General features: G+C 44.9%; 1 protein-coding gene across 1 annotated transcript in view; it reads left to right on the forward strand.

Annotated features, from left to right (window-relative positions):
* Nucleotides 1-13,262, forward strand: part of CAMK2G (calcium/calmodulin dependent protein kinase II gamma) — a 202,108-nt gene that overhangs the window by 122,896 nt on the left and 65,950 nt on the right. The window contains exon 3 of the mRNA XM_035897264.1: nucleotides 9,822-9,881. Coding sequence (XP_035753157.1) covers nucleotides 9,822-9,881 — 60 coding nt within the window. The remainder of the gene's footprint in view (nucleotides 1-9,821; nucleotides 9,882-13,262) is intronic.

A 13,262-nucleotide genomic window follows, 5' to 3' on the forward strand; every position in this document is an offset into this window, starting at 1 on the left:
CCTACCGGGGGAAGGAGGTGGGGGGTGCTGCATGTGGGGCAGGGGGAAGGAAGGGGAGGGCTCTGCTGCAGGGGTGGGGTGCAGGTAGTATGGGGGGCTGTGTTTTGAGGGTTAGGCTAGGCAAGTATTCTGAACTGAAGGTCGCATCTTACAGGATACAATGTCTGAAGTGACCACAACAGAGGCTTGCACTAATTTTTGCTCTGTTCTGGTGCAAGAAAGGGGAAATTGTTTGACCATTCAAAGCTGTGGAGCTCAGCATCTTCTGGTTTGAAACTTCATTCCTTTTGCTAGTTGTGTTTGTATCCCACAGTTCTTCCTTGCTCTGGGATGTATGCTCTCTTAAGCTTTTGAAATTACACTAACCGAATGGGAGCTAAAATATGCTGATATACTCATCACAAACCTGATGGGGGCCTTCAAGCAAATGCCCCACCGGGCTGGACGGCACGGCAGTTGCACCATTCTGAGGGGGAGTACAATTACACCACGTTTCTTCCTGTGTCAGGACTGTGGCGGGTACAGTTAACGTCTCCTGGCCGCAGCAGATAAAATGAGATAGTATAATTCCTGCCCTTTACTGTGCTTACATCTGCCTGTCATTGTTTGTGGTTGGTGATCGTCATTGCTTCAGGTCAGGAGGAAGGTGGCTGCATTTTTGTTGTTGTCAACCGGAGGATGTATTGCTTCAGAGGGGAACTACAATGCAAAGCTGCAGGGATCGTTCCCAGTACCTCCCACTGCAGTGCTGGCTTTCCTTGTGTTTCATCCCATACAGAGCAAGGAAGAAGCCTCATAGAAGCAAAAAATGGCACTCTGCAATAGCCAATGGAGTGGGTGGAGCTGGTGAATTGGAGGGTAGTTTTAATGGTCAAAAGTTAGAATTCCTGATTATTGCAGCAGACTGTAGGTACCAGCTTCTGTGGCTGCCATAGGTGTTAACCTAGCACATCTAGTTTGGAAGGTACCTTGGTGGTGAAACGTTTCCTTCCCACCTGTTCACCACCAAACCTGGAAGGGATGTTCCCTCTATGACTTGCCTCCATCACAGTCATGAAATAAGTTGGTCGCTAGCAGGAAAAAAGAGGGGGAATGAAATTCAGATCAGAGGCTCTTGGAAATTCTTCACTGGTATTTAGTAACTGAAGTGACTAGGTCATGGGAGAAGCACAGAATAAAGCAGAGTTGGCACAGGCCCACTGGTAACATGGGAAGGATGGCTGGGGAGATGAAGAGACATTTATCTTGCTAGCAAGAGGAACTGGTACACCCTGAGTAGAGATGTGGACCAGAAGCAGGGCTTGTACATGAGGGATGGCATGCGTGTCATGTCAGAGCTTACTGAAGATTTTGACTGGGGCCTGAATGGTGCTTTGGCCTGTGTTAGTTGTTCTGAGGGCAGATATCCTCCACACTCCTAATGCAGACATGGTGCTGGCTCATTTTTCAGTAGCTGCACTGACACCAAGGGTCAGGGTGAATCCACCGGGCTCTACTTGGCCTATTGCTTTTGGCTGAATAAGGCTGGGAACAGCTTTCCAAACAGCCTGAAGAGCAGGGCCTCTGGGGGCCTGTGGCTTGTGGGCAAGAATGGGTCAGGTGGGGAGGGGGCAGTGGATGCTGTGGATGGAAGTCTTGTCACGGGTTTTGCAAAATCCTGCTCTGAATGCTGTAGCAAACTCAGGAGGAGGTCCCTTGCCCAGATTCTGAGTTGATCTCAAATATGAAGCCAAGGACTATGCCTACAGTGGATGGCTGGGGTGCTTGCTCCTTCCCTTTCTGTATACTGGTGCATGCATATCCATTCAGATTTCATGTTGTTTTGCAGTGCTGCCTTTGGTCAAACCATGGCATCTGCTGTAGTTAAGAACCTAAGCTGAATGGTAGGAGTTCTCTCTGAGAGAGAGAAAATACCCGATCTGGCTTTATCTGTGCCTTTGTAGGCAAGGAATGGCATGTCAGGCTTGCCCACACTTAGCCCCCATGTGCTCAGACCGTTAATTGTGACTGAGATGGCTCTCACCTATAGCTGTGAGCCTGCGCTGATTCAGTAATTTGACCTCCTTTGACTCTTGAACTTCCTGGAAAGTTGCTGGTCTCTGTGAGAGCCCAAGCTCCCCGCTTCCTCTTACTGTGCACATGGGGTTGCTTTTCTTTTGCTTTATAATGTGTACAATAGGTAATACTCAGGGGATGCATTCCTACTGAAAGCAAGAGGACAGGAATTCTCCTTCCCTTACCAGGTCCACCTGCTGGATAACCCAAAGAAAACTATTGGACAAGTTGTTTGCTGATGAACTGAAAAACATGCAAGTGAAAAGAAAAGTCAGCTTTGAATGACACCAAGCATAGAAACGGCAATGGCAAAGGTGCACGCTATGACTTTTTTTAAGACCCATCTCTCTTAGGTATTTTTAGTACCTTCTCTTGCCACTGTTGTACACGTGTTCATATTGCCTTCCGTTAGATTTTCTTTGCAAAGTAAGTATAAGGTAATGAAGTACTGGAAAAGAGAATAAATTTCCCTGGCCTGTTCTTCAGGGTGCTTGTCGGAGATACAAATAATAGTTACTTAAACCATCTTGACTTCTGCTCTGTGGTGTTGAGAGTCTTAATTTCTGCATTACTTGAACAAAAAAGTGGAAACTGTTTAAGTTCATGTAGTTCATTCCTTTTGTTTTGTTTGTTTTGTTTTTCCTGTACCAAGGGGTTCACGATAGTGTGTGGAAACGCGGCTTGTTACCAACTGTGTGAGCTTTTTGGCTGTCTTTAAGATCCATGTGTGTATGTACTTTTAGGGGTAGTATTACACTTTTACACGTGGAGTTTGTTTCTGGGAGGCTGGGAGAGCGTGGGAAAGGGCTGTTACAAGGTACTAGTATTAGCGGTTTTGCTAGAGGAAAGGCTTTGTCAGAAGTATGTCTGCCGGCATTTCTTGAAAGAAGTCTTGTATTTGTTTATTGTGTCCTGTTGGCATTTGAACCTCCTCCTTTGTCAGTAGCTGAAGGCAAGTGATGAGGATTTCACCACAGCCTTGTTTCTCTAGCTTTCACCGGGTGAGAAAAGTGGAGCTTTGCTGTTTCATCTTCACTTGCTCGCTCCAGCCGTGTCTTCCCCTTGGTGACTTTGACTCTTGGCAGTTGCTGCAGCAGAGATGCTGGTGGTGGTGCTAGGGCTGGATGCTCCTCTGCCCTCGCGCTTGGGACGTTGTGCCACTGGGGTCGTTCTGCACTGGGAGGCTGAAAAACAGGCTTTGGCTTTGGCCTGCAACGGGGGTAGTATGCTGTCACAGATTTATGAATTTTGGCTGGTCTTTGAAATAGCAGCATAGAAACACTGAAATGGAAACGTTGAAGTCCTGAGCTGCAAATAGCTGGAGGGCGTTTGAGAAGTGTTGTTATATGCTTATTTTCTTTATATTTTTCTTTAAGCATCTGCTGTTAGCTCTTGTCAGAAAGCACATACTGAATCTACGGGCACCTCTGGTCATTCTTCAGGCCTAGGATGATTTTTTGGTTTTGCTTCTACTAGCTTCTGCAGAGGGGAAAGGGTGGTGATCTGAGACTTGCTGGTATTTGTGTTTAAAGTGGTGGTGTGGCATGGCATACAGCCCTGTGCCACCCTATTGCAAATGCTGAGAGATCTCAGCTCTTCTGTAGCACAGTCTTGTTGGTAGAAAATAAGAGAATATGGGGGAAAGTCTGTGGCTTGAAGTGTGGGATGAGGGAGATCTCTCTCTTTTGCTGGGAACGTCTCAGAGAGGAAGTTTAAATTTAAACAAGTAAAGAAAAGCATGAAGGAACCTGAAGGCTCAGGCTAGTCTCACACTACAAAATGTATTTGATGCAAATTCGATTTCTGTCTTGAAGCAACTCAAATGATATCTTAGCAGCTGGCACCAATTGACTATCTCCCGGAATTGGCATGATGACAGCAATCAAACTGAATTTATTGCTTTGGGTTTGATGCCTCTTCCGGACTCTTCCCATTCTCAGAAATGTAATCTAGAATGTGTTCCCACAGGAACGATAGCTTCAAGCCTCCTTTAACAGCAACAATAGAGCCTGGTCCTAGTGCAGGATGAAGGCAGGTGGACTGTAGTATTGAGCAGCCGGACTCTGTATTCCAGCTGGGAGCAGGAAGATTATGCATTGGTAAAGGGAGGAGCAAGGTTTTTTTCTTCATGACACAGTTTCTCATTAAACAGAGATGATTCACAACTGAGTGTTAGTTTTGTTGCTGCTTCTTTTTACTGCATTTAGGAAAGAATCTGCATTCCCATTGGGTGGCTAAACATTTAAGCTGCTAAAAGTTGCTCCCCTTTCCCTCCCCCCCTTTTTTTTTCCTTAAGGCAGGTGTACTAAAAAAAGAGCAAGCTTTAGCTGCAGGACCTCAGTATAGCTGCAGTTTGGTAAAGCAAGCCAGTAAATGCTGCAGTGGGTGTGCTTCTTTCCACGTGGAACTGTTTCGAAGCAGTGCTGTGTTTCTAATGCTTGTTGAGGAAAGTATGGTAGAATTAACTTTTTCCACCTCATTTTCTGGTAGGTGTGAAATTAATCGCTTTCACTGATAAATCTTGGTTTGATTTATTTCAATAACTGTTTTGTCCACTTTTTCAATTAAGTTTTAATGCTGTCTTCTGCTTGCCAGGAGAAGGAATGACCTGAAATAGGTGTGGTTTTACTGACATTTGTTCCTAGAGCAATAAATGTTAGAGTTCCTTGGGCAGGTGGAGGGGATGGGGTGCAAAGGGAACATCTCTTCAACCTCCCTGGGTCCCTGGTCCTTTGAGGAGCTTGTGGCAAGATTCTGGCTGGAAAGCGTGTTTGCATGGCAGCTGCCTGCAGCTGAAACAAAACCCCTCTCCGCATCTCTTGGGAGCAGGAGTCAGTCAGGACATCGTAGCTATGCCCAAAGCCGGGAAGGTTTCGTGCTGTGCTGCCTGTGCAGGGTGGCAGTGTCGGCACCTGACACCTAACCATCTTCTCCTGCTCCCCGGCTCAAGTTCGGCCTTCACCCCACTTGCTTGGGACTGATCTCCTTTTCGGGTTTGTTGCAGGTCTCCAGACTCTGTCTTTTGCAAGCGTACCTCCTCTCCACGCAGACAGGTCTCCCTGTGCCTCCCTGGCAGCCCCTTCTCCTCAGCACAGCTCCCTAACAGGCTTATTAGGCACAGTGACCTTTTTTCTTAATCGTTTCTTTTTTGTTGTTGTTATGTAAATGTTCTCGCTTGACAGCTCTAGACTACTGGGATTTATAGATGTCCTGTGCCCTGTCTATGTGTCTGAAAATGTGCTCCTCCAGGCCTCTGGTACCCTTGGAGGAGAAAGACCTGGTGAGGAAAAACCTGCAAAGCAGCCGTGCAGGTACTGGCTAGAGTAGAAAAATGGGAAGTGATTCCCTGGAGAAGCGTGGAGCCCAGAAGTTGGGTCTTATGTTATTCATCGATCTCTGCCACTGCGTCTTTGGGGTAACAGACTGAAGTGATCAGACAATGAAAGGATTTTTTTATGAAAGAGTAGGAAATGTGCTTCAATATAAAAATAGCCATGTTCCCCACCTTGCTGGAGATTATCAGGTTTCTGTGAAGTAAAGCTGTCTGCATTTTGGTTTTTATTTCTGTTGGGTACACCTTTCATCACTGTTTATCTGCTGAAGTTTGATGCGTTTAGGACATTCAGGCCAAACTATTGTGGTTTTTGGTCTGCTGTCTTCTGTACTCAGGCAGGGTTGGTTTTGTTTTAATCTGCTCAGTTAGAGGTTCTTACAGCTGTGACGTTACTAATTGTGCACGGCCAATTCTGTCATGCATCGTGCACGAGCAGTCCTGTCCCAGTGAGTGGACTGCATGTTTGTGTAAAATGAAGCAGTTTCATTTTTGCAGGTCCCTAACTCTCACAAATGATGCGAACAAAATCAGTCTTGTTTTCTATTAAAGTAAATCCCTAGGCAAATCAAAACCCAACCCAAAGAAATCCCAGTTCTCTCAACGGGCAGTTTCTTATCAGCTATATTCTGAAGAAACACAGTATTAATGTTACTGGAATGACCCTTAGAGCAGTATTTGCAGAGCGATAATGTTAAGGGTACTTGGGTTAAATGTCATCTCATACGCTGAACCAAGATGCAGAAATAATTTCATATAAAGGACAAATAAAAAGACCTTAGTTTGTGTATCAAACACGAGAAGTTTTTCTCCTGCTGTTATTAAGCACCATCTCCTTAAATTTTTACATTTTAAATTTTGCTACAAAAAGAGCTACGTGGACTGCACTTTTCTGTCCGTGTAGATGCTAATTTCTTCAGACTGTAGATAGAAGAATTGCCCAAATAGCAGGATTATTTTTTTTTTTTTGGCTGGAAAACATTAAATGAATATTAGATGAGTGTTTGTAATATCCTGTACTTAAGTTTTAAGCATCAGCTATTGTTCAGGGCTAGACAGCTCTGTAACGTAGCAGGAAAAGAGCTTAATGAAACCCAATATTTGGAAGCAGGAGGGAGATGAATTCAGACTTGGAACAGCAGTGCTAAATTTTAACAGGAAGGAGAACTAACATTTGGAGTAACTGCTGTGGGTGTATGGCTTTATTTATCACTTGAAGTCTTGAGTGTGAACCCTTATGCTTTCTAAAGGATATACTGTGGTTTAGGCAAGTTGTGGAAATTGCTGGTTGAATTTCATAGTTTGGGAAAGGTGGGAAATCAGCCTAATAATGTCCCAGGCCTGGGATGCGTTGCGGTGTTGCTGTTAGCTATGAGGTGTGCTTCCACTGTTCAGTAAGAATAAACACCTCCACTCCACAAACAGCTTGCAGAAATCAGTTTGATCTTTTGGGCAGAGGGAGAAGAAATTATTTGCTTTGCAAGTTCTCGGTAAGGCAGGGATCTGAACCCATGTTGTCTTTTCATTGTTATTCTAATACAATTGAGAATACTTTGCATTTTTAATGTTTAGTGGGACCCCATATAAGAGACGTGTTAAATCTCAGCCTTTGACTGCTCTACTGGACTCGGAGAATTTTCTCCTACTGGGAATAACTGTTGTTAGACCAGAGAAAGGTAGAAAAATTGCAGCTCTGTGTTTATTCCTTATGCTTTTAGGTACCAGTTTGTTCCCCTCAAGTACCAAGCCAACTCTGCCACTGATCCCTGGCCTAAGAGTAAAATGCCTACATTGTGCCGAAGGCCACCAGACAGTGAAGAAAGATTTAAAAAGGGGCTCTCTTTGGGGATGGGGGCGGGGGGCAGTTCTTTTCAAGTCACAGGTTGGGCTGTCTTCTGGTACCGCCTGCAATGGGACAGGTGATCCTGTGGGAACGGGATCCGTGATCCTCCCGGGCCCGTGGCAGGAAACCCACCCAGCCTGACCTTTCGCTGCTCTCAGTCGTGGCGGCTGGCTGCTGCGGGCTGGTGCTCCCGGGGCTGGAGTGTGCTTTCTCTCTGGGAGTTGTGCTTGAGTTTGCCTGTTTTGTTGCCCTGGAGACAGAAGAGTGTGGTATGCTTTCCCCCTGACCAGAAATAGTTTCCTGTACCTTGTGACCAGAGCGCTGTACTCCTCCTCTGGTCTCCGGCCAGGCTGTGTGGTGCTGGAGGGATGGGGTGTGGGGTGATGACCTCTTGTCACAAGTTCTGGTGTGGCTGCTGCCCATGATCACTAACTGCCCTGCCCGCTCCCCTCCCTCGGCACGACGGTGTAGGATTTCAGGGGAGCAATTGCTCTTGATTTACATCTCCCGTGGCATTTTGATGGTTATGTCATTTTGTTTGAGCCTTGCTCCTGTCAGCTGTCTGTCCTGGCTGTCAGGACTCAGTGGCTGAGTAGCACGTGGTGAGGTCTTACCTCTTCTTCCCCCTTTGCTCAGCTGTTTTTGCTGTCTGCTTCCCCGTGTCCTTGTACTTGGGAACATATTCTCAGCAAGTGTAACTGCACATGAGGGCAACGTGATCCGGGTGGATGAAGGATCCCCCTTCTGTGGGAGTTCCAAGTAGAGCTGGGAGGGTAAGTGGGGAATTTGCAAGACCCAGGCGTGCAAGCGGGCTATGGAATTTTATCTTAAACTGTGGTCCTGCTGTGAGAATCTGGCTTGAGTGCAAAATATGCAGCACAGTCTGTTACCTTGTGACTGTGTTCTGCAAAACTTCGTTTGTGAGAGATGCTGCTAAAAGGGAAGCCAAGGCACCCTACCCCTCCCCAGCAATGCAGGTGAGAAGGCGTTTGCACTGCACCAGGGCCTCCGGAGCATGGAAGCTCTCCAGGCTTTCTTGCTGCCTGCTGCTTTATCTGAGAAGGAAGGAGAGATGAAAGGAGTAATTTACCTTCCCCCATCCCTGAACAGTAGCAGATGAGGATGTAAGCACATCTCAGCCCTATAAAATATTAATTGGGACATTTTCTACAGTTCAGCAGTGGGAAAGAAGACAGAAATCCTGCAGTGCCCTGAGCTGCTATTCCCAGCCTGGGAGAGAAAAGTGTTCTGAGCTGAGATCTGGCTCGGTCTCCATCTACTGCTCATGGGGAGGAGAAAGGTTGCCCAAAGCCTGCCTTTACAAAGGGAAGAGAAGGCCGTGCAGAAATGATGGAGCTGCACAGGCTGTTCTCAGGCAGAGCAGTGCAGTGTGGCTTTGTTGAAGTGTGTCTCTAGTGGGTTTCCCATAAATAGGAGGATGCTGCATTCCTACCAGCTATCTGCTGAGTAGCCCAACCAGCCAAGGGTCCTGCTTACTCCTGCGGAGAAGAATTGTATGTCACAGGGGATGCAGAGAAGGTGTGTTTTCAAGCCTGTCTGCTGAAGATCTGCTGCAAAAGAAGTGTCAACAGCAGGCAGGGACTGCTGCTTCCCCTTGCTATGTTCTTTTTATGGCTGGACTGGGGAGGAAGGGCAGTCCTTGCTTCTTGCCTCTTTCTAGGCATCTGCATCCCCAAAAATCTAGAGTTTAGCAGCTGCCAGGGCTGCCTAAAAGATTTGCCTCCCTCGGATCCTTTCAGTGAACCTGTGCTTATCCAATGTGAGCATTTCCCTTGAGAGGATGGGGGCTTTGTAGTGAAAGTTCAGGACTCAGTCATTGCTGTAGTGACAAATCTCCTGCCTGTGCCTCGGTGGCTGAGACGGGCAGGTTTGCTCTAACTCCTTTCCTTGCACTCATGCATATTATGTTTCTGGGGAGTAGAAACCATTTTTTTTACTCTCCTTGATATTTTTTTTTCTTTAATCCAGATGACAGTTGTGCTCGAACGGGTGTTTCCTTTGGGCTGAAATAAGCATACGTAACATTTGGGCAGAACTTCCCGCCTGAAGATCTTGAAGTGCTTGATCAGCATTTCACCAGCGAGTCTGTCCATGGGTACTGAAGTATGGTTACCTTTACAGTTCACTGGAGCTGGCAGAGTTCCCTACTTTATGTGATGGCTGTGCACTAGCAGGAGCTCTGTATTTCTCCCTCCTTCTCTGCTCTTCTTTCCCAGTGTTTCTCTGGATTGGAAGCAGGTCCTTTTCCCATTTTGTGTGGGCTGTTTCTTCAGAGACAACTCCTCCTCTCCAGCCTTGGAGAAGGGTGTAAGTCACTGGAAGTGGCTTTGCATGTTTGTGAGGCTGATGGAAGAGCAGTGTCTTTGACTCTGCTGCTACTCGCTTTGAATCCATGGAGGGAATATCAGTTCAGTGCTAATGGCTGTGAGGTTTTGGGAGACAGTCATGTCCCAGCAATTCCCAGCCCTCTGGATGCCTGCTGGGTCACTGTGTTCCTTTCTCCATTGAATATGAACAAGAGCTTAGTTCAGAGTTGTGGTGCTTAACGCCTTGTTTCTTATTCTCTTTCAGATCACCAGAAACTGGAACGTGAAGCTCGAATCTGCCGACTCCTAAAGCATCCAAATATTGGTAAACCTCCTTGGGCTCAGAGGGATGGGGGTGAGAGGGGGGAATAATGTGTCTCATCTAGCGTGCTGTAAGAGAGCAGATGTATTCTGAATGTTCACAACAACTCATCAAACTTGTCTGTTGAAATCAACTGTTTCTCTCTTTGACAAATTTTGCGTATGACCCTGTCCCATTCCTTAGCATCTTGGCCCACATGTTCACCAAAGTGTGCTGCGTTCCCATCTGCTTGCCCATGAAGAGCTGTCCCTGCTCCTTGGGTGATGCATGACTCTTGTCTGCTCATCTGACATTCTGCAGTGGGAGTGAGCTGTTGTGTTTGTTTTCCCCACATCTGTCTTCTGTTTCTTCTTCTTGAAGGCACTTTTTGACATATCCATTTAAATGCAGTATTCAGTGACATTCCCAAAGTTAAGGGAGGGTGGACTAATGTGTCAGCTCTCTGTCATATGTGGCACTCTCTACAGTGGCCACTTACTCTAAAAACAAGAGACCAAAACCAAATTCCCCATTTTGTCAGTGGTCAAAAAATAAGACTGATGGAGTAAAGGGAGTACTTTGTCTAGAAATACAAGAAGAGGCAAAATAAAGCACAGCTTCAAACCAAGACTACATTATTTACTACACTGGAGTGAGAGGGCATGGATTTTTGTCTAGTTCCAAACTACCATGGAAGTTTGTCCTAAGTTTTCTTTTAGAGAAACTTCGCATTGCTGGAAGTTGCTTTGAGCAAAAAATTTGGACGATTAATAATCTTCTTTTTAGGATCTTTAAATAAAGCAAGCCTGTAGGATTCTAGCTAATGTCTAATTTGAGTTAATTTATTTAAGAATACATTAAGAAATACCAAACTGTCACCTTCAACCAAATCACTGTTAAATATCCCTGTCTGGGAAATGTGTGATGCATTATTTTGTCTTTCTTTTGCATAACCCTATCTGTCCATGTAGGTAACGTTTTAAGGGCATCTGCCTGGTCTCCTGACCTTCAGCTTCATAATCATTTGCTCCTATCCTCTGAAGACCTGGGAGAGGAAAGGTGCCTTACAGCATACCCTGTGAACTAGCATCTGTAGCCTGTAGCCATATGTGATGAAGAAGCAATGTCCACAAGCTTGTGACCTCACAAAATGCAAAGTGCCTTAGTAGCAGCCTTTCAACAGAAAGAGCTTTGTTGCATCTGACTGTAGCTGTGGAGGTATGGCATGAGGAGAGGAGCAGTGGCCACCTTGTACAGTAGTTTGCACTGAGTGGTATATTGGCCAGTAAATATATTGCTTGGCAATACTCAAAATGACTAAAATTCCTATTAGCCTGTTAGTGAGCTTTGTTTGCCCCCTAAGACTTGTTGCACTTAGTTTAGTAGGTGATGTAACTTTTTATTTTGGCTTTAACTTCACTTTCATCATCTCTCCTTTTTATAATTTCCTGGATCTTTTCTTGCCAGGCCTCTTACAGAGTAAATCTTACATGCAAGAGGAAAACCACTTTTATAAGTAAACCGCACTGAAAACAGAAACATATCACATTCCTGGTTCAATTCTACAGCTTGTTTCTCATCTGTAATGAGTGGCAATGGTTGTCTCCTGTCGTATTGTGGTTTGGAGAAGGCAGTTTGGAGGAATGTCAGTGGTCCTTGCATTTGCTACAGAGCATTTCTTGTCTTCCTAGAAAGAACAGCTTTTCTTTTAAGATAAAGAGACTAGTCACTCTAAACTCAACGGGTGGTCACAAATAGCAATAAAGGAATTAAGTTTTATGCCTACAACACAGAATCAAAAGTGTGTTGAAGAAGATCTCGCGAAGTCCTGTGGTCCATTCAGCAATCCTGTGATAACCTTTTATACCTGGCTGGTTCCAGGCATGTTTGTTCGTAAAAACCTTTAATGGTCCCACAGCCCCTAGTGGCAATCTTTCCAATGTTTACTTTTTCTGTCCGTTAGACATTAGAAAAAACATACTTTGCTGCTATCTTAGCTTGTTGTTTCTACTTCTATCCAGAGTATATGTGGAAAGTAGTTTTTCTTTCTTGTAACAATCTTTTACATATTTGAAGACTGTTATCATGTCTCTTTTTAGTCATCTCTTTCTTCAGACTAAACAAACCCAGTTCTTTCAATCTTTTCTCATACGTCATGTTTTCTAGACCTCCAGTCTTTTTTTTTTTTTTTTTTTTTCTTTCCCTTTCCTGGACTCTCTCCAGTTCTTCATATCTTTCTAGAAATGCAATGCCCAAAGCTGGACATAAGATTTTAATGAAGGCCATGTCATTGCTGACTAGAGGGGGGAAGAATTGCTTCACCTGTCCTACCAAAGATACTCTTGTTTTGTACATCAACCTGTGAAACTTGCCATTTAAATATATTGTTGATGCACATTTGTTTTCTGATGCATTATTGCTCCAGACTACTTTCTGCAGAACTTCTGGCAAGCAAATAATTTTTCCATCTTGTATAGATGAGGATTCCTATCGAAGTGTATGTTACATTCGTCTTTATTAAAACAAACAGGAACAAATCCACTGTGTGGCTTCCCCCCGCAATTTGCCAAGACCATTTTGATTTATCTTCTGATACTATAATAGCATTGCAACTCCTCCCACAGTAACATGATATTTAATAACAATGCCATATATTGCATCATGTAGATAATTAATAACACCGTTGAATATTGTTGGACTCTGGACAAACTCTTGGAGATATCCCTTGATACATTGTTTCAGTTTGACAGTAATCAATTTTGAGTATGTTTTTTAAATGAGTTGTCTACACCATTGTAAGCTAGTTCTGAATATGCATTTTTTTTCTTATGGAAATAGCACGTAAGGTGCTGTCAGAAGCCTTGCTGAAGTCCAGATGCTACCCACATTGCTGCTTCCATATTCCTTGGACTTATTATGTTGTCATAGAAGGGAAACATGCTGTTCTGACATAGCAGTAGGTTTTTTCCTTGAAATGTGTATTAGCAGTTAGTAATCACCTAGTTACTGCCATTCTGTGTTGTAAACTCTTCTGGATGAATACTTGGTGTGTTGCCTCAGTGTGAGCTATGCTAGTAACACTGCACCAGTTCAGAAAAATTCTGCAGATTTTGCTCTTGCTTTAATTTCCGCATTAAGTTTTGTTGTTACTGTTTTTGTTGAAAACTGGGTTGCAGCATGTCCTGCTTTTCTACAGTGACCTAAGCCTCTAGTGAAGCTGAGTGGTGTGGTTGACACACCAGAAGGACGGGATGTCATCCAGAGAGACCTGGACAGGCTGGAGAGGTGGGCCTGTGTGAACCTCATGAGGTTCAACAAGGCCAAGTGCAAGGTCCTGCACCTGGGTCGGGGTAACCCCCAGTATCAGTACAGGCTGGGGGAAGAAAGGATCGAGAGCAGCCCTGC

This window comes from Egretta garzetta, unplaced genomic scaffold (genome assembly GCF_000687185.1).
Source record: "Egretta garzetta isolate BGI_Z169 unplaced genomic scaffold, ASM68718v1 scaffold56, whole genome shotgun sequence".
NCBI classification, from domain to species: domain Eukaryota; kingdom Metazoa; phylum Chordata; class Aves; order Pelecaniformes; family Ardeidae; genus Egretta; species Egretta garzetta.